We start from the raw sequence: 27,795 nt of genomic DNA on the forward strand, positions 1-27,795 counted from the left end.
GTAAGTATACTGGTCAGCTGGAAGGAGGAATCGCTGGAGACTGGTGTACACTAATGACATGAGATCCCCTGTGTCATAGCCAAGATCTCCGATATATTCGTTACATGGAATACTAATGGTACAATATAGTGTTCTCAGTTGGGTATATAAAAAGCATTTAATAAAAAGCAATTGCACTTACATAGCAAGCACTGTTTCCTCAGTGCAAAGATGACATAGCAGACAGTAACAATTTTCCACAGTTTTCCACGAGGAAACGGAGGACGTGGGTGACATCACGTTGGTCACGTGGGTCCGTACGCGTTGCGTCCCAGGGGGCGGGACTTCATCAGTGGCCAGAGTCTTGTAGAGCGGGAGAATTATCGTTTTATCTCTGGAGTTTATCCCCTTTTTAATGCATGCCGATATTCTGTTTGCTTTGTTAGCAGCAGCTTGGCATTGCATGCCATCACCTGGTACCATGTCAGTCAGTAGACTGTCAGTAAAAATTAGGAACAATGGTCTGGCAATTATTTGACTGAGTTCCCTAAGTAACCTCGGATGCAAGCTATCTGGTGATTTATTAATGGTAAGTTTCCCAAGTCTAATTTTAATTCTGTCCTCTGTTAACCATGGAGGTGCTTCCTGTGATGTGTTATGAGGATAAACACTGCAGTTTTGGTTACTGAAGCCCTCCGATTCCCTTGTGAAGACTGAGGAAAAGAATAAATTCAATACCTACCCATCCTTTGTAACCAGATGTCCTTCCTCATTCTTTATGGGGCCAATATGGTCTGTCCTCCCTATTTTACTGTTTACATACTTAAAGAATTTCTTGGGATTTTTTTCGCACTCCTCTGCTATGTGTCTTTCGTGTTCTATCTTAGCCGCCCTAATTGCACCCTTACATTTCTTGTTGCATTCTTTATAAAGTCTGAATGCTCATGATGATCCCTCAACCTTGTATTTTTTGAAGGCCTTCTCCTTTGCTTTTATATGCATTCTTACATTGGAGTTAAGCCATCGAGGACTTTTGTTTGCTCTTTTAAATGTATTACCCAATGGGATGCATTGGTCAATGCCCTTATTTAATATGCTCTTAAAGTAAACCCATCTCTCCTTCATGTTCTTTGTTCCTAAGATTTTATCCCAATTCATGCCTTATAACAAGGTTCGTAGTTTAGGGAAGTTGGCTCTTTTGAAATTCAGTGTCTTTGTATTCCCCTTATGTTTCCTATTTGTGTGATTTATACTGAAGCTAATTGACCTGTGATCACTGTTTCCTAAATTGCCCCGTATTTCCACATCCGTGATCAGGTCTGTATTGTTGGTAATCAGTAGATCCAGTAATGCTTTATTTCTATTTGGTGCATCTACCATCTGAACCATGAAATTGTCCTGCAAGACATTTAGGAACTGGCGAGCCTTAGACGACTGCGTGGTTCCCTCCACCCAGTCTATGTCTGGATAATTAAAATATCTGCTTGTTTTCCTCTGAAATACCTAAGGCCCTTCCTCTACTTTTTAGTGGATGAGGATTGTTATATCAATGGATTCTGAACTGGCTAAAAACACAAAAGGAAGAACTTAGTATTCTGAACAGTTCTTTTGAGTATTATATTATATTGTATATTCTCTGTTGGACATGTCATCTGTTTCTGGGGTTCTATAAACACTACACTCTGGAAAAGAACATAAAGTTATTTGCTTTGGATATGTGGACTGAATGTTATTTAAAGATACTCCTCCAGTTACATTATTGATTTACAACACCAGCAAGATCTATAAAATACATCTGAGAGAAAGAGAAAAAAGAAAGCAAAAAGGAATGGATAGCACAGAAAATGTACGAAACCATATAACTGCTAGAAGTCAGTCGTAAAGTGTTACTAAGCCCACAACAGTAAAATCATTCTGTATATGTAGTAAAGCATGCTTGTTATACTCACTGTGGAACCTAAGGGGTTAATCCTCTGCGTTGTGTAAAAAGGCTGTTTGATCCTGTCTTCTCTGATCCTGCTTCTTCCCCAGATCCAAATCCATCTGCTGATAGTACAGAGTCTTGGGGACAAGCTGCACATGCTCAGTTTGGTGGGTATTGCTAGAGAGTTTTTGTTTTTCTTGGTAAAGGGCATGTGATCAGCACAGGGTCAATCAGCACTCTCCAGACAGAGGGTCAGGGGTCCTGCAGCCTCATATAGGACAGTCAGGGAAGAATGAAAATTCCTCCTACAAGCTTTAACCAGACACTGATAGAAGTTACAAGACTTCTACATACTGCTGATGAGAAAAGGTATTTAGTAGTTTATATTTACTAAAACTATTGCATTTCCATGTTCTGTGTGCTGTTATAGACCAGATGTAGTGAATGTAGGGTCCTGGGTTTGGTAATACTTTAAAGTATATGTAAACTATCATCGGTTGAAAACTCTGGTCGTTTCCATTTGCCTGATAGATCTTTTAAACATGTGAATTTAACAGCTTCCTTATTGAATAAATGTAATACTTGGATGTCTGCGCAATGAGCGGTCTTTTTTCTCATATCTATGTGGATGCTGGAGTTTACCTCTCGGAATTCCTATTTATGGAGGAGGGCTTGGAGGTCTTTTTGCTGTAATTAAAGAGGATTAATCAATTTTGTGAAGTTGATAGATCTGTGGAGGAGGATCGTTGGAGCCATAACCTATACATTTAATGTGTGTACCCTACACACGGATTGTAAGAGTCAGTAGTTTTGGGCGCTGGTGGTGGCTTCCCCATTGATCTTTATCCGGATTCATCTATTAGAGGACTTTGTTTCGATCGTCTTCAACCTATCAACCTACAATTGTTATTTATTTATTTTGTTTTTTTAGCGCTACACCTCTCTTTGCATTTTGTATCATTGCACCTAGCAATATAGTGTCAGCTGATTTTTTGAGCGTATACTACTTTTTAAGCACAACAGATTTGTATTTTTATTATATGTAAACGATCACCTTGTAAAACAACCCATTCAGTTTAAAATAAAATTGGAAGCCGAAACATTTGTGTATATACCGTGTATATATATATATATATATATATATATATATATATATATATATATATATATATATATATATATATATATATATACACACACACACACACACAGTGGGGACGGAAAGTATTCAGACCCCATTAAATTTTTCACTCTTTGTTATATTGCAGCCATTTGCTAAAATCATTTTTTTTCCTCATTAATGTACACACAGCACCCCATATTGACAGAAAAACACAAAACTGTTGACATTTTTGCAGATTTATTAAAAAAGAAAAACTGAAATATCACATGGTCCTAAGTATTCAGACCCTTTGCTGTGACACTCATATAGTTAACTCAGGTGCTGTCCATTTCTTCTGATCATCCTTGAGATGGTTTTACACCTTCATTTGAGTCCAGCTGTGTTTGATTATACTGATTGGACTTGATTAGGAAAGCCACACACCTGTCTATATAAGACCTTACAGCTCACAGTGCATGTTAGAGCAAATGAGAATCGTGAGGTCAAAGGAACTGCCTGAAGAGCTCAGAGACAGAATTGTGGCAAGGCACAGATCTGGCCAAGATTACAAAAAAATTCTGCTGCACTTAAGGTTCCTAAGAGCACAGTGGCCTCCATAATCCTTAAATGGAAGACGTTTGGGACGACCAGAACCCTTCCTAGAGCTGGCCGTCCGGCCAAACTGAGCTGTCGGGGGAGAAGAGCCTTGGTGAGAGAGGTAAAGAAGAACCTAAAGATCACTGTGGCTGAGCTCCAGAGATGCAGTCAGGAGATGGGAGAAAGTTGTAGAAAGTCAGCCATCACTGCAGCCCTCCACCAGTCGGGGCTTTATGGCAGAGTGGCCCGACGGAAGCCTCTCCTCAGTGCAAGACACATGAAAGCCCACATGGAGTTTGCTAAAAAAACACCTGAAGGACTCCAAGATGGTGAGAAATAAGATTCTTTGGTCTGATGAGACCAAGATAGAACTTTTTGGCCTTAATTCTAAGCAGTATGTGTGGAGAAAACCAGGCACTGCTCATCACCTGTCCAAAATAGTCCCAACCGTGAAGCATGGTGGTGGCGGCATCATGCTGTGGGGGTGTTTTTCAGCTGCAGCGACAGGACGACTGGTTGCAATCGAGAGAAAGATGAATGCGGCCAAGTACAGGGATATCCTGGACGAAAACCTTCTCCAGAGTGCTCAGAACCTCAGAATGGGCCGAAGGTTTAACTTCTAACAAGACAATGACCCTAAGCACACAGCTAAAATAATGAAGGAGTGGCTTCACAACAACTCCGTGACTGTTCTTGAATGGCCAAGCCAGAGCCCTGACTTAAACCCACTTGAGCATCTCTGGAGAGACCTAAAAATGGCTGTCCACCAATGTTTACCATCCAACCTGACAGAACTGGAGGGGATCTGCAAGGAGGAATGGCAGAGGATCCCCAAATCCAGATGTGAAAAACTTGTTGCATCTTTCCCAAAAAGACTCATGGCTGTATTAGATCAAAAGGGTGCTTCTACTAAATACTGAGCAAAGGGTCTGAATACTTAGGACCATGTGATATTTCATTTTTTCTTTTTTAATAAATCTGCAAAAATGTCAACAATTCTGTGTTTTTCTGTCAATATGGGGTGCTGTGTGTACATTAATGAGGAAAAAAATGAACTTAAATGATTTTAGCAAATGGCTACAATATAACAAAGAGTGAAAATTTTAAGGGGTCTGAATACTTTCCGTCCCCACTGTATATATAATATATATATATATATTTATTAAAAGAAAGATTATAAATACCTTATCCTCCCCCTTTTTTTATAATTGATCACTACATAATCTCTGTTTTCAGTTGCATAAGGAGCTCAGGGAGGAAAAAACAGCAGTACACTGATCTTCCCAGTCTGATCATTGGAGTTCCCAGCATAGCCAGAAAACTGACCACACCGTGCTCTCATGCCTATTGTGGTCGGTTTTTAAAAAGGAAAGCAGAGAGACTGGCAGGAACACCAGGGATTTCACACAAAGGAAGCAATACAAAGAGAACAGGATACTTTCTCATACAAGTACATGGTACAAAGGCACATACCAGGAATATGAAATGTTGGGTTTACATATTTTTAAATCCAATGGCAGTGTACGGAGGCAGAACGGGGATCTGCCTATATAAACAAGGCAATTCCCTGTTCTGCCAGATGACATGTTAGAGATCTTCTGTTCCCAGTGATCGGGAACAGCGACCTCTATCATGTTCCTGGTAGCCCACCCCCCCTACATTTAGAAAACACCCAGGGAACAGAGTTAACCCCTTGATTGCCCCCTAGTGTTAACCCCTTCCCTGCCAGTGTAATTTTTACATTGATCAGTGCATTTTTATAGCACTGATCAATGTAATAATGTCACTGGTACCCAAAAAGTGTAATTTGGGGTAGGATTTGTTCACCGCAATGTCGTAGTCCCGCTAAAAATCACAGATCGCTGCCATTACCAGTAAAATAATAATACAAAAAAAGTCCCTAAATCTATCTCATAGTTTGTAGATGCGATAACTTTTGCGCAAAACAATCAATATACGCCTATTGCGATTTTTTTTTTTTTTTTTTTTTTACCAAAAACATGTAGAATATATATCGGCCTAAACTGATGAATACGGGTTTTTTTTATATATATATATTTTTTTGATATGTATTATAGCAGAAAGTAAAAAAAAAAGGTTGTTTTTTTTTTCAAAATTGTCGGTCTTTTTTTGTATAGTGCGAAAAATAAAAACCGCAGAGGTGATCAAATACCACCAAAAGAAAGTTCTATTTGTGGGAAAAAAAGGACATCAATTTTGTTTGGGTACAGCGTTGCACGACCGCGCAATTGTCAGTTAAAGCGACGCAGTGCCGCATTGCAAAAAAGGGCCTGGTCATTAAGGGGGCAAATCCTTCCAGCTGAAGTGGTTAAAGAGCACCTGTCATCTCTGTCCTGCAGCGGCTTCTCCTCTGACCCGCTGTTGACTCACCGACAGTTCCATTCACTTTAATGGGACGGCTGGTGATGTGGCAGTGACACAACAAGGTGAGGAAAATGGTGGCAGCAATAAAACAGAACTGATTTTAGGTTAGGTTAATCACACATAGTTGGAGAATTACGCAAATTATTTTATTTAATCAAAACAATAACATTGCCAGTGCATGTTATCTCAGCTTGCAGAGCTTGGATTCATTGCATGAGTTTACCAAAAATGTAAATATTGCAGAGTTTACAGCCTCATGATACATAGCTAAGCTCCATTTCATGTTGAGTAAACTAAATTAGTTTTCTATTTAAGATACATTAATATCGTTAGATGGATTTTTACTCTAAAAGCATTTTATTAAAATAAATTTGATAAAAATGTAAAACATCTGATTTAAATTTAAAAAAAAAAATTGAGTTAAATAAAAAAAAATCTTTTTTTTTTTAATTTTTAATTTTTTTACTTCTCGATTTTTATCCACCCTGGTGGCCAAACACAGATTTTTTTTTCTATTAAGCCTACAGAGCAGATGAATGAATCTCCCCCTTGTTGCTATTGTGCTGTGACTGGGTGCAACAACTGTTTTGGCCAACAGTTTCCGCCTGCCTCCTTCAATTTTTCACATTCCCTCTGTTCTCAGCTGCATAAGAGCTGGTGGTACGAGAAGCAGCAGCACACTGAGCTTCCCAGTGAATGGCTTTGCACGGTGGGCACGTCAGGGCAAGTCTGATCATTGGAGGACAGCAGGCTGAGTTCCCAGCATAGCTAAAGAACTGACCACGATGTGTTCTCCTGCTTAATGTGGTCAGTTTTTAATAGGAAAACAGAGGGACTGGCAGGAACACCATGGATTTCGCACAAAGGAAGCAATACAAAGAGAACAGGATATTTTCTCATACAAGTACATGGTACAGCAGGCCCATATCAGGAATATATGAAGTGTTGGGGTAACAAACAGAACAAGTTGTCATCTCTTTCTAAGAAATGATAAGGCACAGTTGAGTCAGGTTTATCAGTACACAGTTGTCAAAAATCAAAATAACTGTCAAAGATCCAGGAGGATAAGGACAGAGATGGAACCATTCAGTCCTGCTTTCTGTTTTATGACTTTTCAGTTTTTCGTGTCAGACATTCTTGGAGTTTCCTTACCTTGAGATTTTGGTGGTTTGGTGATCTTTGCACATGGCTTGGACAAGGTGACAGTTTTCTGGCAATCCGCATTGTGGAGGGCTCTCTTCAGACTTCCGTTCCGTATCTTTATCCCAGTCTCTGGGTCACACTCTCCCCACTCCTGGAACTGGTACTTGCACTCCGCTACAGGATGAAAAAAGAAACAAAAACAGTAATGCCCCGTACACATACTCCGCCAACAAGGTGTGATAGGACTTTGTTGTCGGAAATTCCGACCGTGTGTAGGCTCCATCACACATTTTCCATCGGATTTTCCGACACACAAAGTTTGAGAGCAGGACAAAGTGCCACGCATGCTCAGAATAAATAAAGAGATGAAAGCTATTGGCCACTGCCCCGTTTATAGTCCCGACGTACGTGTTTTACGTTAACCCCTTGTGTCCCCCTAGTGGTTAACCCCTTCACTGCCTGTCACATTTACACAGTAATCAATGCAATTTTATAGCACGGATCGCTGTATAAATGTGAATGGTCCCAAAAATGTGTCAAAAGTGTCCGATGTGTCCGCCATAATGTCGCAGTCACGAAAAAAAATCGCGATCGCCGCTATTACTAGTAAAAAAAATAAATACATTTTTTTTTTTTATTAAAATGCCATAAATCTATCCCGTATTTTGTAGACGCTATAACTTTTGCGCAAACCAATCAATATACGCTTATTGCGATTTTTTTTACCAAAAATATGTAGAAGAATACGTATCGGCCGAAACTGAGGAAAATTTTTTTTTTTTTAAATTGGGATATTTATTATAGCAAAAAGTAAAAAATATTGTGTTTTTTTCAAAATTGTCGCTCTTCTTTTGTTTATAGCGCAAAAAATAAAAACTGCAGAGGTGATCAAATACCACCAAAAGAAAGCTCTATTTGTGGGGAAAAAAGAACGTCAATTTTGTTTGGGTACAACGTCGCACGACTGCGCAATTGTCGTTTAAAGTGCGACAGCGCTGAAAACTAGAAATTGGTCTGGGAAGGAAAGGGGTGAAAATGCCCTGTATTGAACCGGTTAAGAAAAGTTCTGCTTTTTTTATTGAAAAAAAAACAGTCCAGGCTGACATAATGACATCAGTCTGCTGCAGGCAGAGAGGAGCGTTTCCTCAGTCTCTGCCCCCCCCCCTCCGGTGATCAGACTGCAACATTGTAACTTTGTAGCAAGTGCAAGGTTAGAGGCTGTAACAGTGGCTAAACTGTGGAGTAGCTGAGCAAAGACCTAAGTAGTGCTTGTTTTTTTTGTTTTTTTTTATCCCTTAAAGCAGAGCTCCACCCAAAGGGGAAGTTCTGCTTTAAAGCCTCCTCCCCTGCTCCTGGTGAAGAAATGGCTCTTTAGGGGAGTGGGTACCTGATTTTGCCATTGCCTAGGCGATCGGAAGCATAAATTCTCCTCCCCCCTCCCTCCCCACAGTCTTCAGAGACCATTCACAAGGTGCAGAGCCGCTCGCTCATGCACAGTGGGCAACCGGCTGTGAAGTCGCAAGCTGTCATAGCTGGGTGCCCACAGTTAACATTCCGGTGTCGGGTACAGGAGGGGAGAACAGTTGGGGTGAGCCTATCGCTAGATCCTGGGACAGGTGAGTGGCAGTTTTTGTAGCTGCTGACTTTTACATTTTACATTTTTAGACTGGAGCTCCTCTTCAAGGAAGCCTGTGGGTGAGAAGTCTCCATGTGAGTGGACTCCAGTCTCCCTTATCCCGGGGGAGCATGGCACCACTGACCAGAGCCATTGGAAATCACAGGGGCCCCATACAGCCAACCTGACAAGCCCCCCCCGAAAATGTTAAAACAATATTTTCACTAAAAATACACGAAAATAATTATTAGTGGACACAAACATAACATAATCTACAAAATGTCTGCTAAATCTAAAAGATAAAACTGCATTGTGTTAAAAAATAAAGATCCGTGAATGAGGTCTTGTGGCTCCTTAACATAAGTGCTGTGGCCTGTACATTGTGAATCAATATTTTTTTTTTATATAAATGTGGCTATTGCTGTGTGCAGCCAGCCTATGTTACACTATGGGAATTCAGCAGCTGTATGGCCCCAAACACAGACAGTGTGTGTCCGGACCAACTCACCCATACCTGCACACTTATCAAATAATGACCTGCGGCTGTGTTCATACAACCGCTACATGCTCATAGAATAACAGGCAGCTCCAGGCACACAAACAAACCACTCATTCACACTGTATGGGCCAGAGAATCCGTGTGAATGAGCCCTTCATTTTTTTTTTTAATTTCAATCTTTTTTTAAATTATAATTCATTTTCTACATTTAATTATTCTTTACATTTTTTTACAATGCTGTTGGGGGAAGGGAGGTTTGGGTCAAATATCAGGGGTCTAAACAAACCCCTGACATCTCTCCTTTGAGGAAATGGATTCTTCAATTAATTTCTCTGTAGCTGAGGCTACACTGAATAAACCGGAGACAGTAAACTCAGTTTGCTCTGCTTCAGTTTTGAGTGAACACAGTGAGTTATCGGTACTAATCGCTCACTATGTCCAATTCAAAAAAGTAAGGGGCCGTTAAATTATATATTTTTCATCCCCTTCCCCCACTCTCCATCTCCTGTGTACGCTCAGTAGCTGGCTGGAGAGGGAAGCCGGCGGCGCTGCTGGGGGGATGAAGGGGGCACACAGGGGGGAATCAGATGTGGCAGCACACTGAGGGGGATCGAAGCGGTGGGACAAGAGGACAATTACAGAACGATACACTGTGTTTGTGTCTCTTCCTCCAGCAGCTGAAAGCCGGCAGCAGGCAGAAAGGAAGACATTGGCTTTCAGCTGCTGGAGGGAGAGACACATACACAGTGCATTGTTCTGTAATTGTCCTCCTGTCCTGCCCATCGACGGCCCTGCCCCTGATCATGGACCTCATTGGCAGCCTAGAGTTTGTTCCCACAAGGGAAGCCAGACAATCTAGTCCTCTGTGTGGAGTAAGATGGCTAAAGAAAAAATGATCCTGTTGCCACTCCTACTGTTGTCTGAATGATAAACTGAAAGTGCCAGCTGTCTGTACTGTTGACCTGTCCATGACCATGGAAAGCATTTTGTGGTGCCATGTGGCCTTGAAGCATGTCATTTCCATCTGCTGCTGTCATGAGGTCTAGTGGAGAACATGCAGTGTTCAGCGGATAGATTTTAAGATATGATTTACATATCCTATCTGTTCACCTCCAAATTGCTTCTTCCAGTTGCATGGGATTTTACACTTCTGCGTTTTCGTGTTTTGTTTACATTCTTTTCCTGACCGCGTGCCCTCCCGCATCCCGATACCACAGTCACTGCTGGAGGGGACACAGACACTCCACTGCCATTCTCCGCAGTCCGACTTCTTGCCCTTCTTCTCTGTAAAATGGAAAATGTTTTAATTCCAATGAATAAAATATGTTTAATTAATCAAATACATTTTAAAAAAATGATAATTCTCTAATCCACTCTGGTAGGAGGACAGCTAAAGTTTGGTTGTTATGAAAAATGATTTGACTTTCCTTTGAATATAAGAATAAAATATTGAACATTGAAAAAAATGTTTTCAAGGATTAAAATTGAACTCCAGGCAGGTATTAAGAATCAACAATCAACGCAGTTATGTGTTTATTTAGGTAATTTAATGCAGCTATTGTAGGTAGCAGAATTTCACTTGGTATCAGCCTATTATCCCACAGCAGCACTCAGACTGGAAGAGTGAGGGGCAGAACAAGGGACTGGTTAGGATCTATTAAACACACAAGGAACATGCTTACATTATGAAAGGGCAGACTGATGCGTCAAGAATGATGTTTGGGTTTGCCACTACTAAGGATTTTGCATCAAATTCCTAAGTTTAGCAAAGTTTGCAAATTGCTAATTTTTGTCCGAAAACTTTGCAGGTTCACTACCAGAAATAAGGAACAACTTATAAGGCAGTGAATAGCCTTTGCCCCTGAGTCACAATAGCCAATAATTTGAAGTAATGGTTATTCCCACCCACTTTGTACACTAGTGTGAGCCATATTGTCGTTGTGTGCTGGGGCTATTGGGAAGAGCTGACAATTCTGTGTAGAGAGAAATACTGTTTTTTTTTTTTGTTTTTTTTTTTTGTGGCCTTGGTACATGCCCCCATGGCAATGCCCAGCTTCTCATACCTTTTGATTCCTACAAGTTGCTTATTATGCAAAAATGCTTGTGTACCAAAGCCAGGGCAGATAAACGCAACTCCTAGTCATCAGTTTGCTGCTTCTTTTTCACTGTCCAATCCCAGGCTGGGGGCAGGGAGGTGATCAAGCAGTAGTTGAGAAAAGTCAGGTCACTAATGTGGCTGTGCTCTGTAAAGCTGGCCATACAGTGATTGAAATCGGCCTGCTTTTAGGCAGGCGCAGGTTGACCTCCCTACATGGGTGGCGCTGTTGCATCTGCCTTGCAGGTAGAGTGGAGGACAGGAGCAATAGGTATTGTTCTCTTAGGACAATGCACAGTCATCAGGTGGGCTGCTGTAAAATTAGATGCTGCCACCAAGGTGACCCTGCAGCCATCTTTGGTGAGGGCAGAGCTTACAAAAAGCCATTCTGCATATGGTGAGGTTAAGGACAGAAACCTGCTTTACCGGGAGAGTGAACCTAGCGCAGGGATAGGTTCTAAAAAAGGAGGGATCGTATAGGGATTGGTGCAGACTACTTGAGAAACCTTTCTGCTATTGAGCTTACTGCCAGACTACCGCCTCTGTGCCAGATGCCGCCGCCTCGCTCTTCCGCTCTCCTGCTGTGAGTTCTGTCTCCTGTGTGAATGTTGCTGCTCAGTTATACCGGTTGAATAGACTTAATTGTTGTGACTGGAACTGTTAACAATATATTCTGCATTCTCACCCACTGTGTGTGCCGAGTGCTTCCTTTGGGTACCTACCCTCTTGGTCTTCTTCCCCAAGCTTCTGACAAAAGGGCATGCTATAAACCTTTTCTGGATCAGCAGCTGCAGCTAATTGGCTGCAGCCAATAATCAGTGTATTCTGGCAGCAGTGGGTCCTGCTGTCACAACACAATGTCCCAGTACCTTATTTGTGCATGGAACAGAGAATCTTCGGGTCGGCAGCACACCCACACAGAAAGTAAAGTATGAAGTCTTTATTGAAGCAAAATATTAAAGGCACTGGATGGGTACAGGCAGGGGAAATGCAGGTAGGTTGATGCGTTTCACACTATGGAAGTGCTTTGTCAAAACTGCCTTCTTGTGGCGTCACCGACTGGTGCATGCTGGGTCGGTGACGTCACAAGGGCACGGTGGCACCAGGTGACGTCTCCAGGTGGCCCCACCCATACCTATATAAGAACTGTCAAATGGCAAGCCAGGCATTTGGCAAGTTGCCTTAGTTGACGGCGGAGCATTTTTTTTTTTCTTTTTCGGGTCCGGCGGTGGAGGCAGAGTTGTGATTTTTTTGTTTTTAATAAAGGAATTGTTAAAAACTGCCTCCTGTTTTTATTTATTTTTACACTTTTTTGGCGAATGGGTAGGGGTACATTTAAAGGAATTTTTCATTTTTATTGTTTCACTTTAAGCATCATTAAAGTCACTGCCCCTGAAAAAACGATCTTTTTTAAAAAAAAATGTTTGCATTGATACATGTCCCCCAGGACAGTACCCGGACCCCCATACACTTTTTTTGGCCATAATTTCTGGCCAATATTTTTGTAAGGAAGAAACTACATGTACCATCTTGCACTGCGGCAGATGGACTTATAGTTTCAATGGGCTTTTGGGGGGCGCTAATGAGGGCTCTCTGCTTTCTGCAAGAATATGTGCATTAATTATTTTTTTTCTGTAAAGGTGAACTTATCCTTTAAGGAAAGCAGAAACTTTTGCCATTCCAGGTGCAAATGAAATTTAAATGATTTAATTTAAGTTATGTATGCAGCCTTTTTGTATCTTACATACTCAGTGAGATCTTACTGCCATAAAGAAAAGCCCGGAACTGCAGCATGCAATGCGATAAATGCAGGGCGTGCATGACGGTGTTAGCAGTGTGGGGAAGGGAGTGTTAAAATGGAGCCGAGGGGGAGGGACAGGAAGGGAGGGGTTATATAAAAAGGTTAACTCGTGGGGAGGGGTTAGCAGAAAAGTGGAAGAAAGTTCTGAGCAGCATGGCTGAAGTGGAGCGTCTCATGGCCCAACTGCGTGCGGAAGCGGCGGTGAGGGGTACGGCATGGTTACAGGAAGCGATCGGGGCGGCTATGGAGAGGGCAGAACAGCAGCCGAGTATGGGAGAGAGGAGCGGCGTCAGAGCGCGGAGGTCCCGGCCGCCTGAGCGCTTCTCCCCGGACCGCTCAATGGCAGCGCAGAGACAAGCGAGGAATCACGGAGCGGAGATCCAGGGGTGTCCACCGGCTAAGAGGATGGCAGGAGGAACAAGCGGCGGAGATGCCACGGCCCCGGCGGCACTACACAGGGCGCAGGCGGGAACGGCTGGTAGGCCTAGCAGAAGAGGACGTGCGGGGAGCGCGAGCCCCGCCCCCAGGATGTCGGCGGAGGGCTCCAACATCATTGTGGCTAGAGAAACTGCAATTGTCCCTGGGCCGGCTAATTCCGCGGCAGGGGACAAACGGAGGGAGGACAGAGGCAGACCTGGGCGGACAGACGGAAGAGCGGAGGCCAGCAGGACTGCGGTATCCCACACCGGTCCTGCCAAGGCTGTCCACAAGTCGGCGGGAGGTTATGCTGCAAGGAGGCGTGAGAGGATGGAGAAGACTGTGGCAACCAAGGTCACCAGGCCAGGCGGGCTTTCGTCGGCAGAGGAAGGAGAGATGGGTCCAAGAGAGCTAGATGGGACGTCCGGATCGGAAGAGGAGGCGGCCCCCCTTTCCAGGAGCACAGACGTGGAAGAGAGCAGAAGGTCGGCTGATGGGGCGACACCTGTGCAGCCCGGTAAGTCCCAGCAATTGGGGTCAGAAGTGGGAAGCAGGGTAAGAAATGACATAAGTAGGCCTGAGGCCAGTGCGGGGGGGTTGTCCCAGCGGTGGGGGGCTCTGGTTTGTTGGGTTTCTTGGAGGGAATCAAGGAGCTAGTGCAGAGGTTTGAGGCAGCGGAGTGTCCTGCAGGGGGCCCGGCAGCTGCGTGGGTCCCGCCAGCGGGGGGCAGTGGGATGAGCGGTAATGCAGTGGGGGCGGGGACGCCCGCAGCAACGGCTGCGGTTGCGGTACCCGCCCAGGAGTCCACGGTCAGTGACGTTACGCAGGGGAAGGAAAAAGCTGCGGTGTTAGGGGAGGCAGCAGAGAGGCAGGATATAACCAGGCTGGCGGACGCAGCACGTTGTGAGGTGTATGTGTGCTACGAAGGGCCTTTGGGAGCGCACTTGAAACAAGAAGTGCAGGAGAAGTTGTGGAAAGGTGAGTATGTGGAAATATTTTCACTACTACCTTTAGAGAAGTTTAACCTGGATAGAGTTAAATCAGACAGTTCCAAGAAGGAGGACGAAGAGAAGAGGAGGTATCGGTTGATCCCTAGGACATTTGCCAACTGGTTGCAGGCGTTTGCAATTATGGCAAGTGTGATAGGGGAGAAGCACCCGGAGCACTGTTCGGTATTGTTCTGCTATCAGGATGCGATAGGGGAGGCATATAGAGTGTATGGCGGCACGGCTTGGCTGAGGTATGACGAGCAGTTCAGACAGCGGAGAGCGCTACGTCCAGAGCTGCGTTGGGACCACAAAGACATAAGCTTGTGGATGCGTTTGATGACGACGGCGAGGGCTCCGAGACAGTTTTTTCAGGGGGGAGCCGGTGGACCTTCGGCCCTGGGACATTCGGCTGGAAACAAAAAGGGGGTTTGTTGGCAGTAAAACACCGGCGCCTGTAAGTTTGGTGCGTCATGCAAGTATAAGCACGAGTGCTCAGGATGCGGGGGGACGCATCCAGCATCTAGATGCTTTAAGCAGGGAAAAGGCAGAACCAGTGACGTTGGGAACAAAAGGGAGGACTCCGGTGAAAGTGGAAAGGATGCGGCCGTTTCTCAGTAAGTATCCCGACAGACAAGCAGCGAGGTTACTGGATGAGGGTTTCTCGGTGGGCTTTAAGATCCCATGCAAGATGAAGGTAGTTCCCCAGGTGCCCAAAAATTTATGGTCCGCATTGCAACATCCGGAAGTGGTTTCAGGGAAACTGGCAAAGGAGGTTGCAATGGGGAGAATGGGGGGTCCTTTCCATGCGGCACCGTTAGCAGATTTGGTGGTATCACCGTTAGGTGTTGTGCCCAAGAAAGAGCACAACAAATTCAGGCTCATTCACCACTTGTCCTTCCCAAAAGGGGGATCGGTGAATGATGCCATTGATCAGGAGGCGTGCTCGGTGACTTATACGTCATTTGATGCCGCTGTGGGGTGGGTGCGCCGCTACGGAAAAGGAGCTTTGATGGCCAAGGCAGATGTGGAATCAGCTTTTCGGCTGCTGCCAGTACACCCGGAAAGCTTTAGGTTACTGGGGTGCCATTGGAAAGGTGAGTTTTACGTGGACAAATGTCTACCGATGGGTTGCTCAATATCGTGTGCGATATTTGAGCAATTCAGCTCTTTCTTGGAATGGGTAGTGAGGGATGTGTCAGGAGTGAATTTGATAATTCACTACCTGGATGATTTCTTATGCATAGGCCCGGCTTCATCTAGAATCTGTGCGGTGTTATTGGCTTCATTGCAGCATATCGCAGACAGATTCGGCATTCCATTGACTGATGAAAAGACGGAGGGACCTTGCATGGTCATCACGTTCTTAGGCATTGTACTGGATTCGGAGGCAATGGAATGTAGGTTGCCGGAAGACAAATTGATAGATTTGAAAAAAGAAATCGCAGGGTTAATTGGTTTGAGGAAGGTGCGACTGAGAACGTTACAATCGGTTTTAGGCAAGCTGAATTTTGCATGCCGCATACTACCGATGGGTAGAGTGTTCAGCCGCCGGCTGGCGGCCAGCATGAGTGGTATAAAATCACCAAGGCATTTCATGCAATTGGTTAGAACGCACAGGGAGGATTTACGGGTATGGCATACCTTTTTGGAATCCTTTAATGGAAGGGCAATGTGGATGTCAGGACCGGTCAGTAATTTTGACCTGGAGCTTTTCACTGATGCGGCAGGGTCCACAGGTTTTGGGGCGTTTTTTCAAGGCCGGTGGAGTGCAGGTCCTTGGCCTCAGTCGTGGATAGAGGAGGGTTTCACAAAAAACTTGGTTTTGCTGGAATTGTTTCCAGTAGTGCTGGCAGTGGAACTATGGGGCGCATTGTTCAGGGATCTGAAGGTGCGTTTCCATGGGGACAATTTAGAGGTGGTACAAGTGATAAATAGGGTTACGGCATCATCTCCGCCAGTGATCAAGTTGCTGCAGCATTTGGTGTTAAGATGTTTGCAATTGAATGTGTACATTCATGCCGTTCACTTACCGGGAGTAGAAAATGTGGTAGCTGATGCGTTATCTTGCTTCCAGTGGGACAGGTTCCAAGAGTTGGCGCCGGAAGCGGAGCAACAAGGGGTGCCTTGTCCCGAGTGGCTGTGGGAGATACCTTTGGCTCCATCGCTGGATGGATTCGGCAGTCGGTAAGTGGGGCCACATGGGCAGCATACTCTAAGGTATGGAAGGAGTGGATGGTTTTTGTACAGGGAGTCGGCGAGGAGCCGTCAGGGAGGTCTTTGCATCAGTTGTTGCTATATTACGTGGCAAGGAAAATGGAAGAGGGTGCGTCAGTATCTGGGTTGAATACACAGTTAGTGGGGTTGGCTTTTCTTTTTAAGCTACAGGGTCAGCCGGATGTCACGAAAGATTTTTGGGTGCGTCAAGCGCTAAAGGGGTATAGGAAGCTGGGAGTCAGGCGTGATTCCAGAAGACCGGTGACTTTTGAGATTTTGGGGAGTATTGTAGCAAAGTTGGGGGAGGTATGCTCTCCCGTGTATGAAGTCACCTTGTTTAAGGTGGCTTTTATATTGGCGTTTTTTGGAGCATTCAGGATAAGCGAACTGGTTAGTCCTTCAAAAACAGTTCAAGGAGGATTGGGCTGTCAGGAGGTTAAGTTGGAGCGAGAAGGTTTAACGTTGGTTATAAGGAGGTCAAAAACAGATCAAGTAGGGAGAGGCAGGGTAGTGAGGGTTTACCCGATTCAGGGATCTCGCCTGTGCCCGGTGGGCACGGTCGAGGAATTCTTGCAAGTTCGTCCGGATTTCCAAGGCCCCTTTTTAGTGCATTTGGACGGGAGCCTTTTATCTAGGTTTCAGTTCGACGCAGTTTTCAGGAAATGCCTGCAGGGTGTGGGATTACGGGAGAAGGAGTTTTCGTCCCACTCTTTTCGAATAGGAGCGGCTACTGAGGCAGCCAGAAATGGGCTAGATGTGGAGGCGGTAAAACGAATTGGACGGTGGGAATCGAACAGGTTCCAGTCTTACGTACAGCCTCATTTGGTGGTAGATTTGTAGGGATTTTAGGGGAGTAGTTCTTTAATTATGTTTTAGTCATGAAAGGTTTTTCTTTCAGGATAGTGTTTGAATAGAGTTTTTTTTTTTCTTGTCTTCTTCTAATTACAGGGTCGGCGCCTGGAATGGTCTGGATTATGGGCCATTCTTATGTGTGTTGGGGGGCAAGAAGGGGGGATGCTCGTTGGGAAGGCAGACAGTTAGGTTTTGATAAAAGGGAGGTTTGTATTAAGTGGTTGGGGATACCGGGAATGTTGTGGGGTAGATTGTATCCGGAGGTGCAGAGATATGCCCTGAGGGAGGGACCTAGGACTAAGATCCATGGTAGACATCACATCAAATGTGACTTGTGGCGCTTGATGGAATTATTCCCCAAGACTATTATATGGTCGGACATGGTGGCTCGGACATCTTGGAGAATGGCCAGGTCGGTGGAGGGTGTAAATCGGGCCAGAAAAAAGATTAATAGGGAGGTGAGCAAATTTATGGTACGCAATGGTTGTTTAGCAATTAGACATCTAGAATTGGAATTCGAAACGTGGAGGTATTTGAAACCTGATGGGGTCCACCTTAATGATGTGGGGATAAATTTATGGACTTTAGGATTACAGGATGGAATACAGCGAGCTATTTGGGTGTGGAGGGGCATCCAAGAGTAAGGTATTACTCGTGGGATGCGGTGGCGGGCGTTGTTCTGTGCAAGGGAAGGAAGATGGAAAAAGTAAGTGGGGGATCTAACGTTGTTATGGATTCGGATGTTTTTTGGTTCCCGGTTAACGGAGGTTAGCCGGGAAGTGATAATGGGGCACTGCGGGAATTGGTAGTCTCTGAGCCAGCTTGTCGGCTTGAGGCCTAGTTGAGACATTTTGATAAGTACCGCAGTGCTATATGGGTGATGACCATCAGACTGATTTTAAGTGATAGCGCAGACCAACGCTCTTTAGTTTAAGGTTTTCATTGAGTAACAGATGTTTTGTTGTTTATTGTTTTGATGACAGAATTTATAGGAAATTTATAAATATATATTGTTTTAAATAAAGTAGGCTGCTACTTTATTACTCCAAATTTTGGTGTGGTCTTGTTTATTGGGAGTAGAAGTTAAGAGGGGTGTTTATAAGGGTGTACAACATCTGTTATCCAACAGTCATGACCAGCATTGTATCTATCCATCTGGGAGGTTTTGGATATTTCCACCCACATTTGTTTGTTCCAGCTCCTCCTGTTACATTCACCATAATATCACCATAATATAAAATATATAATCTAACGGGTGGAAATCTGGAAAAACTGTAGGTGTGCAGATCTCAAGAGGAAGATGTTAGATAATGTTGGATGACTTCCTTCCAGGAAATAAGGTTGGTGCCATCTAACTTGCTGCAGCTTTTAATGCGCATTGTGAAAAGCTCACAGTGTGCAATGAAACCAAAGTAAAGAATTTCAGTACAGGGCAGGAGCCTGTACAATCATGCAAGACTGATTGGTAGGCAGGAGTTCAGCTTTAAGACAAAATTTGTTTACCTTGTTTGTCTTTCTTTGCGGTCTCTGTTCCAAGGACTGTGAGCACCAATAGGAAGGCCAGGAGGGCGAGCATGAATATTCCGTGGTGGTGATGCATTCTACAAGGCAGAGAAGGTAATACATGTAAGCTTGTAAAATACCACTAACACACTCTACCTATACAGACCAAAAACACCCCCCCCCCCCCAAAATGCTCCGCCTAATTATGTATCTCATATTACAGTAAAAAAAAAATTGTGCATGAATCAGATGCAGCATGCACTATTGGTGGAAACGAAAAAAAGGTAAATTTTCAAGGACCAACAAAAATTCCAGAGCTTATTCTGCAAAACTTACGCTGGTCGTGAAAGTTAGAGCAAAATTGGCACCATTTATCTGTTAAGCCGTATTCACACTAAACGTTAGTGGATGGAAAAAGGGCATACACTCTGTTTTGTAAGGTCCCTTTCACATGGGCTTTCCGATCAGGTTCGTCTGTCAGTTTTTCCAGGAGAACCTGATCGGAAACTCTATTTACCCCTATGGAGCGGCAGATGTCAGCGGTGATGTCAATAAACAGAAACAGATCGGGGTAATCGGCGCTACCTTCCTAACTTGCATGTGGGGTGCAGTGAGCCTGGTGTGTAAAGATGGATTTGTATACACTTATAATTCAAGCAGAAAACCCCATGCATCATAAAAGATCCTAAATAGTACCAAAAATTATATATATTTTTTTATATAAAGTCCCAGATAATAGACACCATAAATTGGCGTGGTGGAAAAAAAGAATAAAAAGTAGTATATTGCAAATAGAGTTAATATGTAGACTCCAAAGATGACCAAAAGTTCAAGAGCATTCAAGTGACTGTGGTGTTCAGCAGAAAAATGGGTGACTCCAGTGCTCCCCCCGATGGTGATGTCACCCGCTGCTATCCGATCCGATCCGTGAAATCCAGATGGATGGTGATCCTATTTTGCATCTGTCTGGCAGATCGGATGGGATGGGATCAGATGAAAACGGACGGGCGGTCCGTTTTCATCTGATCTCCCCATAGAGGAGAGTGGGACTTTGACAGGACCTGTCATCCGCCTGCTCAGCAGGGATCAATGGATCAGTCCCCCGCTGAGCAAAGCTTGAATTAAATTTAGATTGCTAAAGCACTGTGTATCATAAACAATTACCGTTTTTGTTTTAACCTTTTATTCATCATTTATTGCCTATCAGTGCAACTGATCTCTTGCAGCCTCTTTGCAGCCACTTCCTGTCTACATGCACTCAAGCAATGACTGCATGTCATTTCTCATTTCCTGATGATTAAAACAGTGGACCATGCCTGTACAATGTGTGTCAGCATTACTGTTTCTGTAGTCTGCATTAAGAGAGTATGTAACAGGGTGACAACTAAAGGCGGCCATACATAGATCGAAATGTGTATACACTGCTCCTTCACCGCTCCAAAGATGCTGCTAGCAGGACTTTTATCAGCGTCCTGCCAGCCCACCGCTCCAGTGTGAAATCCCTCGGGTCTTTCACACTGGAGACCCAGCAGCGGCTGTTTCAGGTCGGTTTGCAGGCGCTATTTTTAGTCCAATAGCGCCTGCAAAATGACCCAGTGTGAAAGGGGTCTTACTGTGAAGAAAACTTTACATATTTGGAGATGAAATCTCTTTTCCTCTAGAGTTAAAGAGTGTCCCCTTGTCCTCAGTGTTGACCGTAAAGTGAATAACTCAATACCAAGTTCACTATATGGACCCCTTATATATTTATACATGGTGATCATATCCCCCCTTAATCTCCTCTTCTTAAGAGTGAACAAATTCAGTTCTTCTAATATTTCCTCATAGCTGAGCTCCTCTATGCCTCTTATCAGTTTGGTTGCCCTTCTCTGCACTTTCTCCAGTTCCCCGATATCCTTCTTGAGAACTGATGCCCAAAACTGAACAGCATATTCCAGATAAGGTCTTACTAATGATTTGTACAGAGGCAAAATTATCTCTCTCTCTCTCTGGAGTCCATACCTCTCTTAATACAAGAAAGGACTTTGCTTGCTTTGGAAACCGCAACATGGCATTGCATGCTATTATTGAGCTTATGATTTATTTTATTTTTATTTATTTCTGGTAATTATAGCGCCGTCAATTTACGCAGCGCTTTACCTATACATTGTACATTCACATCAGTCCATACCCTCAAGGAGCTTACAATCTAAGGTCCCTAACTCACATTCATACATACTAGGGACAATTTAGACAGGATCCAATTAACCTACCAGCATGTCTTTGGAGTGTGGGAGGAAACCAGAGTACCCGGAGGAAACCCACGCAGGCACAGGGAGAACATGCAAACTTCAGGCAGGTAGTGTTGTGTTATGATCTACCAAAACCCCCAGATCCTTCTCCACTATGGATCCCCCAATTGTACTCCCCCTAGTATGTATGATGCATGAATATTCTTACCCCCCAAGTACAAAACTTTACATTTATCTACATTAAGCCTCATCTGCCACATAGTCGCCCAATTAAATAGTGCATTGAGGTCGGATTGTAAGTTGGAGACATCCTATAAGGATGTTTTTCCACTGCATAGCGTAGTGTCATCTGCAAAGACAGAAATGTTACTTTTAATCCCAGACCCAATATCATTTCTAAAGATATTAAAAAGTAAGGGTCCCAACACTGAACCTTGGGGTACACCACTGATAACCTTAGATCATTCAGGGTAAGAATCATTAACCACTACTCTATGAATTCTGTCTTTTAGCCAGTTTTCTATCCATTTACAAACTGATAGTTCCAAGCCTGTAGACTTTACCTTACACATGAGCCTTGTGTGGGGAACTGTCTCAAACGCTTTTGCAAAATCCAAGTATACCACGTCCACAGCCACCCCTCTGTTCAAGGTTTTACTTACCTCCTCATAAAAAGAAATCAGGTTTGTTTGACAACTTCTCTCTTTCATGAATCCATGCTGTCCATTGCTTAAAATATTTTTTTCCAGCAAGAACTCATCTATGTGATCTTTTATTAAACTCTTTAGTATCTTCCCGACTATAGAAGTTAAACTAACAGGTCTATAGTTACTTGGTAAAGACTTTGTTCCCTTTTTAAATATAGGCACCACATTGGCCCTATGCCAATCCAGTGGTACTATTCCTGTCATTAATGAGTCCCTAAAAATTAGATACAATGGCTTTGAAATTACAGAGCTTAATTCTTTTAGGATCCGTGGGTGGATGCCATCAGGTCCAGGTGCTTTATCCATCTTTATTCTGTCTAAATATTTCTAGACCATATCCCTTTTGAGCCATTGTGGATCATTTGGGGCTGTGTCACTACCACCCCCATTATGGACATGAGCTCCCCCATGCTCCTTTGTATACACAGAGCTGAAGAATGTATTTAATACATTTTTCTTCTCTTTGTCCCCAGTCACCCACTCAAGATTATATTGTAAAGGGCCTACGTGCTCAGACCTAACCTTTTTACTACTAATATATTTGAAGAATTTTTTTGGGGTTTGTCCTACTATCTTCTGCAATCTGTCGCTCGTTTTGAGTTTTTGCGTACTGGATTTCCTTTTTACATATTTTGTTATATTCTTTGTAACATTTTAACAAGACTACTGTACCTTCATTTTTATATTTTTTTAAAGCTCTTATTGTTTATAGCTTTTTTAACTTTGGCCGTGAGCCACATATGTTTTATTTTTAGCCTTTTAAACTTATTGCCCATGGGAATATATTTTGCAGTGAGTTTACATATAGTCACTTCCCATTTCTGTTCTGTTTTCCATTGATGCCCATATTCCCTCCCAGTCCAAGTCCTGGAGAGCAGCCCTCATCTTTGGAAAATTTGCTCTCTTGAAGTTAAGTGTTTTTATCTTTCCCGTATGTGTTTTTTGCTTACAGCTAACATCAAATGAAATCATGTTATGGTCACTGCTACCAAGATGTTCCTTTATATGAACATTAGTAATAAGCTCTGTATGGTTTGAGATTACCAGGTCCAACAGAGCATCATTCCTAGTTGGGGCCTCAATAAACGGGACCAGAAAATTGTCCTGTATTAGGTTTATACATTTTTGTCCTTTAACTGTCCCAGCAATGCCATTACTACAGTCAATTTCTGGGTAGTTAAAATCCCCCATTATTATCACTGTCCCAGCCCTTGCAGCCCTTTCCATCTGTGCAAGGAGCTGAGTCTCCACCTCCTCATTAACATTGGGTGGTCTATAACAAACTCCAATGATTAACTTTGAACTACGCCCATCTATATGAAGTTCCACCCATAATGCTTCAGACTCATCACACTCTCCATCAACCAGGTCCTCTATCACACTCTCTTTGAGATCACTTCTCACATAGAGACAGACCCCACCACCTTTCCCTTTTACCCTGTCTCTCCGAAAGAGTGCATAACCAGGAATATTAATAGCCCAATGTGCATCGGTGCAACGCCCCATGCCGTGTGTTGTGCATCCTGGCGGACGTCACGACGCTGACGCATTAATCATCTAGCTGTTACACGAGGGGAGTGGTTGGGTGCCATCAGCGGACGGTGTTGTCGCTGTGGCGAGGCCATCTCTCCTTGATCTTCTATACTTAGCATGACGCTGGGAGGAACTCGGGGAGTGTCGGGCGTTACTTATATACCCCCTTGGGAGTCTTGTTCACACTCTGGCACTCTCCTCACACATGCACATAATGTGTCAGAGCACATCTCTGAGTAATGTCACCAGGTAACTATCCCTGTGATTTTCTCTTTATCTCCATTATCACACAACTTTTTGTTTTTCCTTACCCTTTCCCTCTTTGGGAAACTGCATGAACTCCATGCGATTTTTCACCATTTTTTTCTCTTTTCTCTTTTGTGGTATATGGTTTCTTTCACTATGTATCCACTACACTTTTCACTTTTCCAGGCAAAAATGGGTATTTTCTTCTTATCCATGATTATGTATGGGAGGAGCCCAGGCAACACTGTATCCCGGCCTAGGCCGACAAGGCCAAGGCCTAGGGCAGCACTTTGCAGGGGGGTAGGACTGAAAGAGTCCCCGCCGGCTTGCTTTACACTGTCAGTGTGGCACCAGTCTTATGGGGCAGACTGGGCTGAGAGGCAAGTTAGTCTAGCGCCCCCATAAAGCAGCTGCACTGCTTCTGGTATGTGGGCAGCTGGCATTCCGAAACTGTGGGGGCGGGCGCCGCTTTTAATTCTGACTGTCCTCTCATCCTGGACCACAAACCTTCCTCACTGTGCTATATGTTTTCTGCTGCACCATTGGCATGCTTATATCTTCTTAGTCCTCTCCATAAAATTATCAGAAATTTGTGCTTAAAGTAGAACTATAGACAACACTTTTTCTTTTCATTTTGGATAGAGTAAGGGAGGATTATAACCCCTGTCAGTATATTTTTTACCATCCCTGTCCCAGTACAGAGATTTTCCTTCACTTCCTGCCCCATAACCAAACAGGAAGTGAGAGGAAATCTATGCAAATTAAGGGAATCCATTGCCCCCCCCCCCTCTCAGGCCCTCAGAATTAGTGTCCCCACTTGAAAATTTCCAGGGCAGGTCTTAAACTGCAAGGGGTGTGGCCTTGACAGGAAGGGGTGGGTCATATTTAAATTAGGGGGTGCCCAAGTTTAGTCAGGCCTAGGGCAGCACAAAACCTAAATACACTACTGAGCCCAGGGAGTGTCAGGTGTTATTTATATACCCCCAGAGGGAGTCTTGTTCACATTCTGGCTTTTCTCCTCACACATGCACATATGTCTCAGAGCACGTCTCTGTACGATGTCACCAAGTAACTATCCCTGTGATTTCTTCTCCATCACTCAAACTGCACACCTCTTTGTTTTCCTTCACCCTTTCCCCTCTGGAGTATTGCATGATTTTCATGCGATTTTTCACATTTTTCTTTTTCTTCTTTTTTTTTTTTTCCTTTTATATATGATTCCCTTCACTTTGTATCTACCACGCTCTTCACTTTTTCAGGCAATAATGAGTGTTTATAGTTCGGTGGTCTATATTTGGTCTATAGTTCATGAATACTGTATGTATATACTGGTACTATTCAAACATATTGGTCTAATATCATTTACTCTACAGACATATCTGAATTTTTTCACCTTTATCTATTACGTTTGGAGGGTGAACCTGGGGGTGTCGGTGCGCTCGCTTCTTCCATGGGTTCATTCCCTCAGCTCCCGGGATAGACTCGCTTTGCAGATCCTGACTTCCAACACTGCTTATTTATTATTTTATTTACATCTTGTTTCCTCTTGCCCCTACCTTCTTTCTCATTATCTGGGCAAAACATTAGATCCTATTTGGTACCTTTTTTCATTTTTTTCAGATACGCTATGCTCTTGATGAGTGGCAACTGGCAACAAAATGCGTCAAGCCTATCAATGTCATCATGTTCCCAACACATAGGTTGACCTCAACTGTGATTTATTTGCATCCTATAACCCATTTGTATCCATTGCTCAATAAGCACTGCCTTTTTATACTAGTTACTTGCTGATATGTCAATTTTATAATATCTCCTACCACGTGTCTTGTGCCTCACTCAAAAGTCCCAAAAACCCCTTTTTTATATCTGATTTAGGGATGGAGGTGCATGTTATCATGCACCTCATTTACAGTCCCACAACCCCCTTGCTTTCTTGTTCGGAAATGTTATACACAGATCCTAATAGGAGTGCTTAAGGCTGGGTTCACACTATTGCAAATTGGATGTGGATTTCCCCGCATCCAATTCCCATGTCAAAAGATTGTGACCGTCTCTCAATGGAGCCAGTTCACACATCTCCGGGACGGCTGCAGAGTGAATTGCACAGGAGTCCTGTGCGTCTTCTGCTCCGTTTCAGGTCTGAATTCAGCCAAAAATTCGGACCAAAATGGGACCTGAAACGAAAAGGGACGTACTGAATCCCTGCTACGAGCTGCTCCGCGCGGCAGTATGAACCCAGCCTTAAACAAGTTACTAGCAGGCTTCAGCAGGCCTTCAAAAAGCTTCAAGTAGTGCAGAAGCCCACTAGCAGCTTATTTAACCACTTCAGCCCCACACCATTTGGCTGCCCAAAGACCAGAGCATTTTTTGCGATTCAGCACTGCGTCGCTTTAACTGACAATAGCGCGGTAGTACGACGCTGTACCCAAACAAAATTGACGTCCTTTTTCTCCCACAAATAGAGCCTTCTTTTGGTGCTATTTGATCGCCTCTGCAATTTTTATTTTTTGCGCTATAAACAAAATAAGAGTGAAAATTTTGAAAAAAAACACAGTATTTTTTACTTTTTGCTATAATAAATATCCCCCAAAAATATATAAAAAAACTATTTTTTTCCTCAGTTTAGGCCGATATGTATTTTTCTACATATTTTGGTAAAAAAAAAATAGCAATAAGAGTATATTGATTGGTTTGCGCAAAATTTATAGCGTCTACAATATAGGGGATAGTTTTATGGCATTTTTATTTTTAATTTATTTTTTATTAGTAATGGTGGCAATCTGCAATTTTTATCGGGACTGCGACTTTATGGCGGACAAATCAGACAATTTTGACACATTTTTGGGTCCATTGTCATTTATTCAGCGGTCAGTGCAATTAAAAATGCATTGATTACTGTGTAAATGACACTGGCAGTGAAGGGGTTAACCATTAGGGGGCAGTGAAGGGGTTAAGTGTGTCCTAGGGAGTGATTCTAACTGTGAGGGGGCTGGGCTTGAACACACAGGACAGTGATCACTGCTCTTGATCACAGAGAACAGTAGATCACTGTCCTGTCACTAGGCAGAATGGGGAATGCTTTGTTTACATAAGCATCTCCCCGTTCTTCCTCTCTGTGACACGATTGCGGGCACCCAGCAGACATCGAGTCCACGGGACCCACGGTCACGGAGACCACGGCAGGTGCGCACGCGCTCGCAACACCACTTCTTAAAGGGGATGTACCTGTACGCCCTTTTGCCTGCCAGTGCCATTCTACCGACATACATCGGCATGTGCTGGTTGGCAAGCGGTTAAAGTGGCAGTCAGCACTCCCATCAGGATCTGTGTTCAACATTTACAAATTGGAGCTGAGGGCTGCTTTAAACGCTTTAACAATGCTTGCTGAAAGCTCTGCAAACGCTTTGTATAAGCTTGCTGTTCACACTGTTCCTAAATAAGCTGAAGCCTGTCTGAAACTGGCCAAAGATAAAAGCAAATCCGAGCACACTGGATAGTGCAGATAAAACACCTTTCAATCAATAAAATAAAGGATAAATTGCAAATCTCGCTTTTGGTGGTACTTTTGCCCAGGTTGCAATCTTGGTTCCCATTCAGTGTGTACCATTCTGGATGAGTTCTGGCAGTTTCACCCCTGGTTTGCTCATTGTTCTTTGCATCCTTTTCCACGACTGAATGCTTTTCTTTGCTTTTGCTGGCTTTCCAGAAGTGATAGTCCTTGCATCCCTACTGTGACCTGACATCCGATTGGAGTTAATCTACCTGGTTATATCCTGTGATCAAGTGGCTACTTTGTAAGTGCAATTAATCTTTATTTTATTGACTAAACGGTGTTTTATCTGCAAAATCCGCTGCGTTCTGTTTTGTTTCACTTTTATTCCTCGTTCGATTTCCTTTTGGATGTGCATGGAGGGGCCTCCACAGATGAGCAAATCATAGGCACCAGAGAGGTGTTGCATGTGA

The 27,795-nt window shown here is 43.6% G+C and overlaps 1 protein-coding gene across 2 annotated transcripts in view; it reads right to left on the bottom strand.

Annotated features, from left to right (window-relative positions):
* Window positions 1-27,795, bottom strand: part of PTN (pleiotrophin) — a 148,752-nt gene that overhangs the window by 63,926 nt on the left and 57,031 nt on the right. For both annotated transcript variants that reach the window (XM_073621809.1, XM_073621810.1), the window contains exons 2-4: window positions 19,116-19,213; window positions 10,355-10,528; window positions 7,140-7,304 (exon numbers count right to left, since the gene is read on the bottom strand). In XM_073621809.1, coding sequence (XP_073477910.1) covers window positions 7,140-7,304; window positions 10,355-10,528; window positions 19,116-19,212 — 436 coding nt within the window. In that variant the 5' untranslated portion in view covers window position 19,213. The remainder of the gene's footprint in view (window positions 1-7,139; window positions 7,305-10,354; window positions 10,529-19,115; window positions 19,214-27,795) is intronic.

The sequence above is a fragment of the Aquarana catesbeiana genome, linkage group LG03 (assembly GCF_042186555.1).
Source record: "Aquarana catesbeiana isolate 2022-GZ linkage group LG03, ASM4218655v1, whole genome shotgun sequence".
In the NCBI taxonomy this organism is placed as follows: Eukaryota; Metazoa; Chordata; class Amphibia; order Anura; family Ranidae; genus Aquarana; species Aquarana catesbeiana.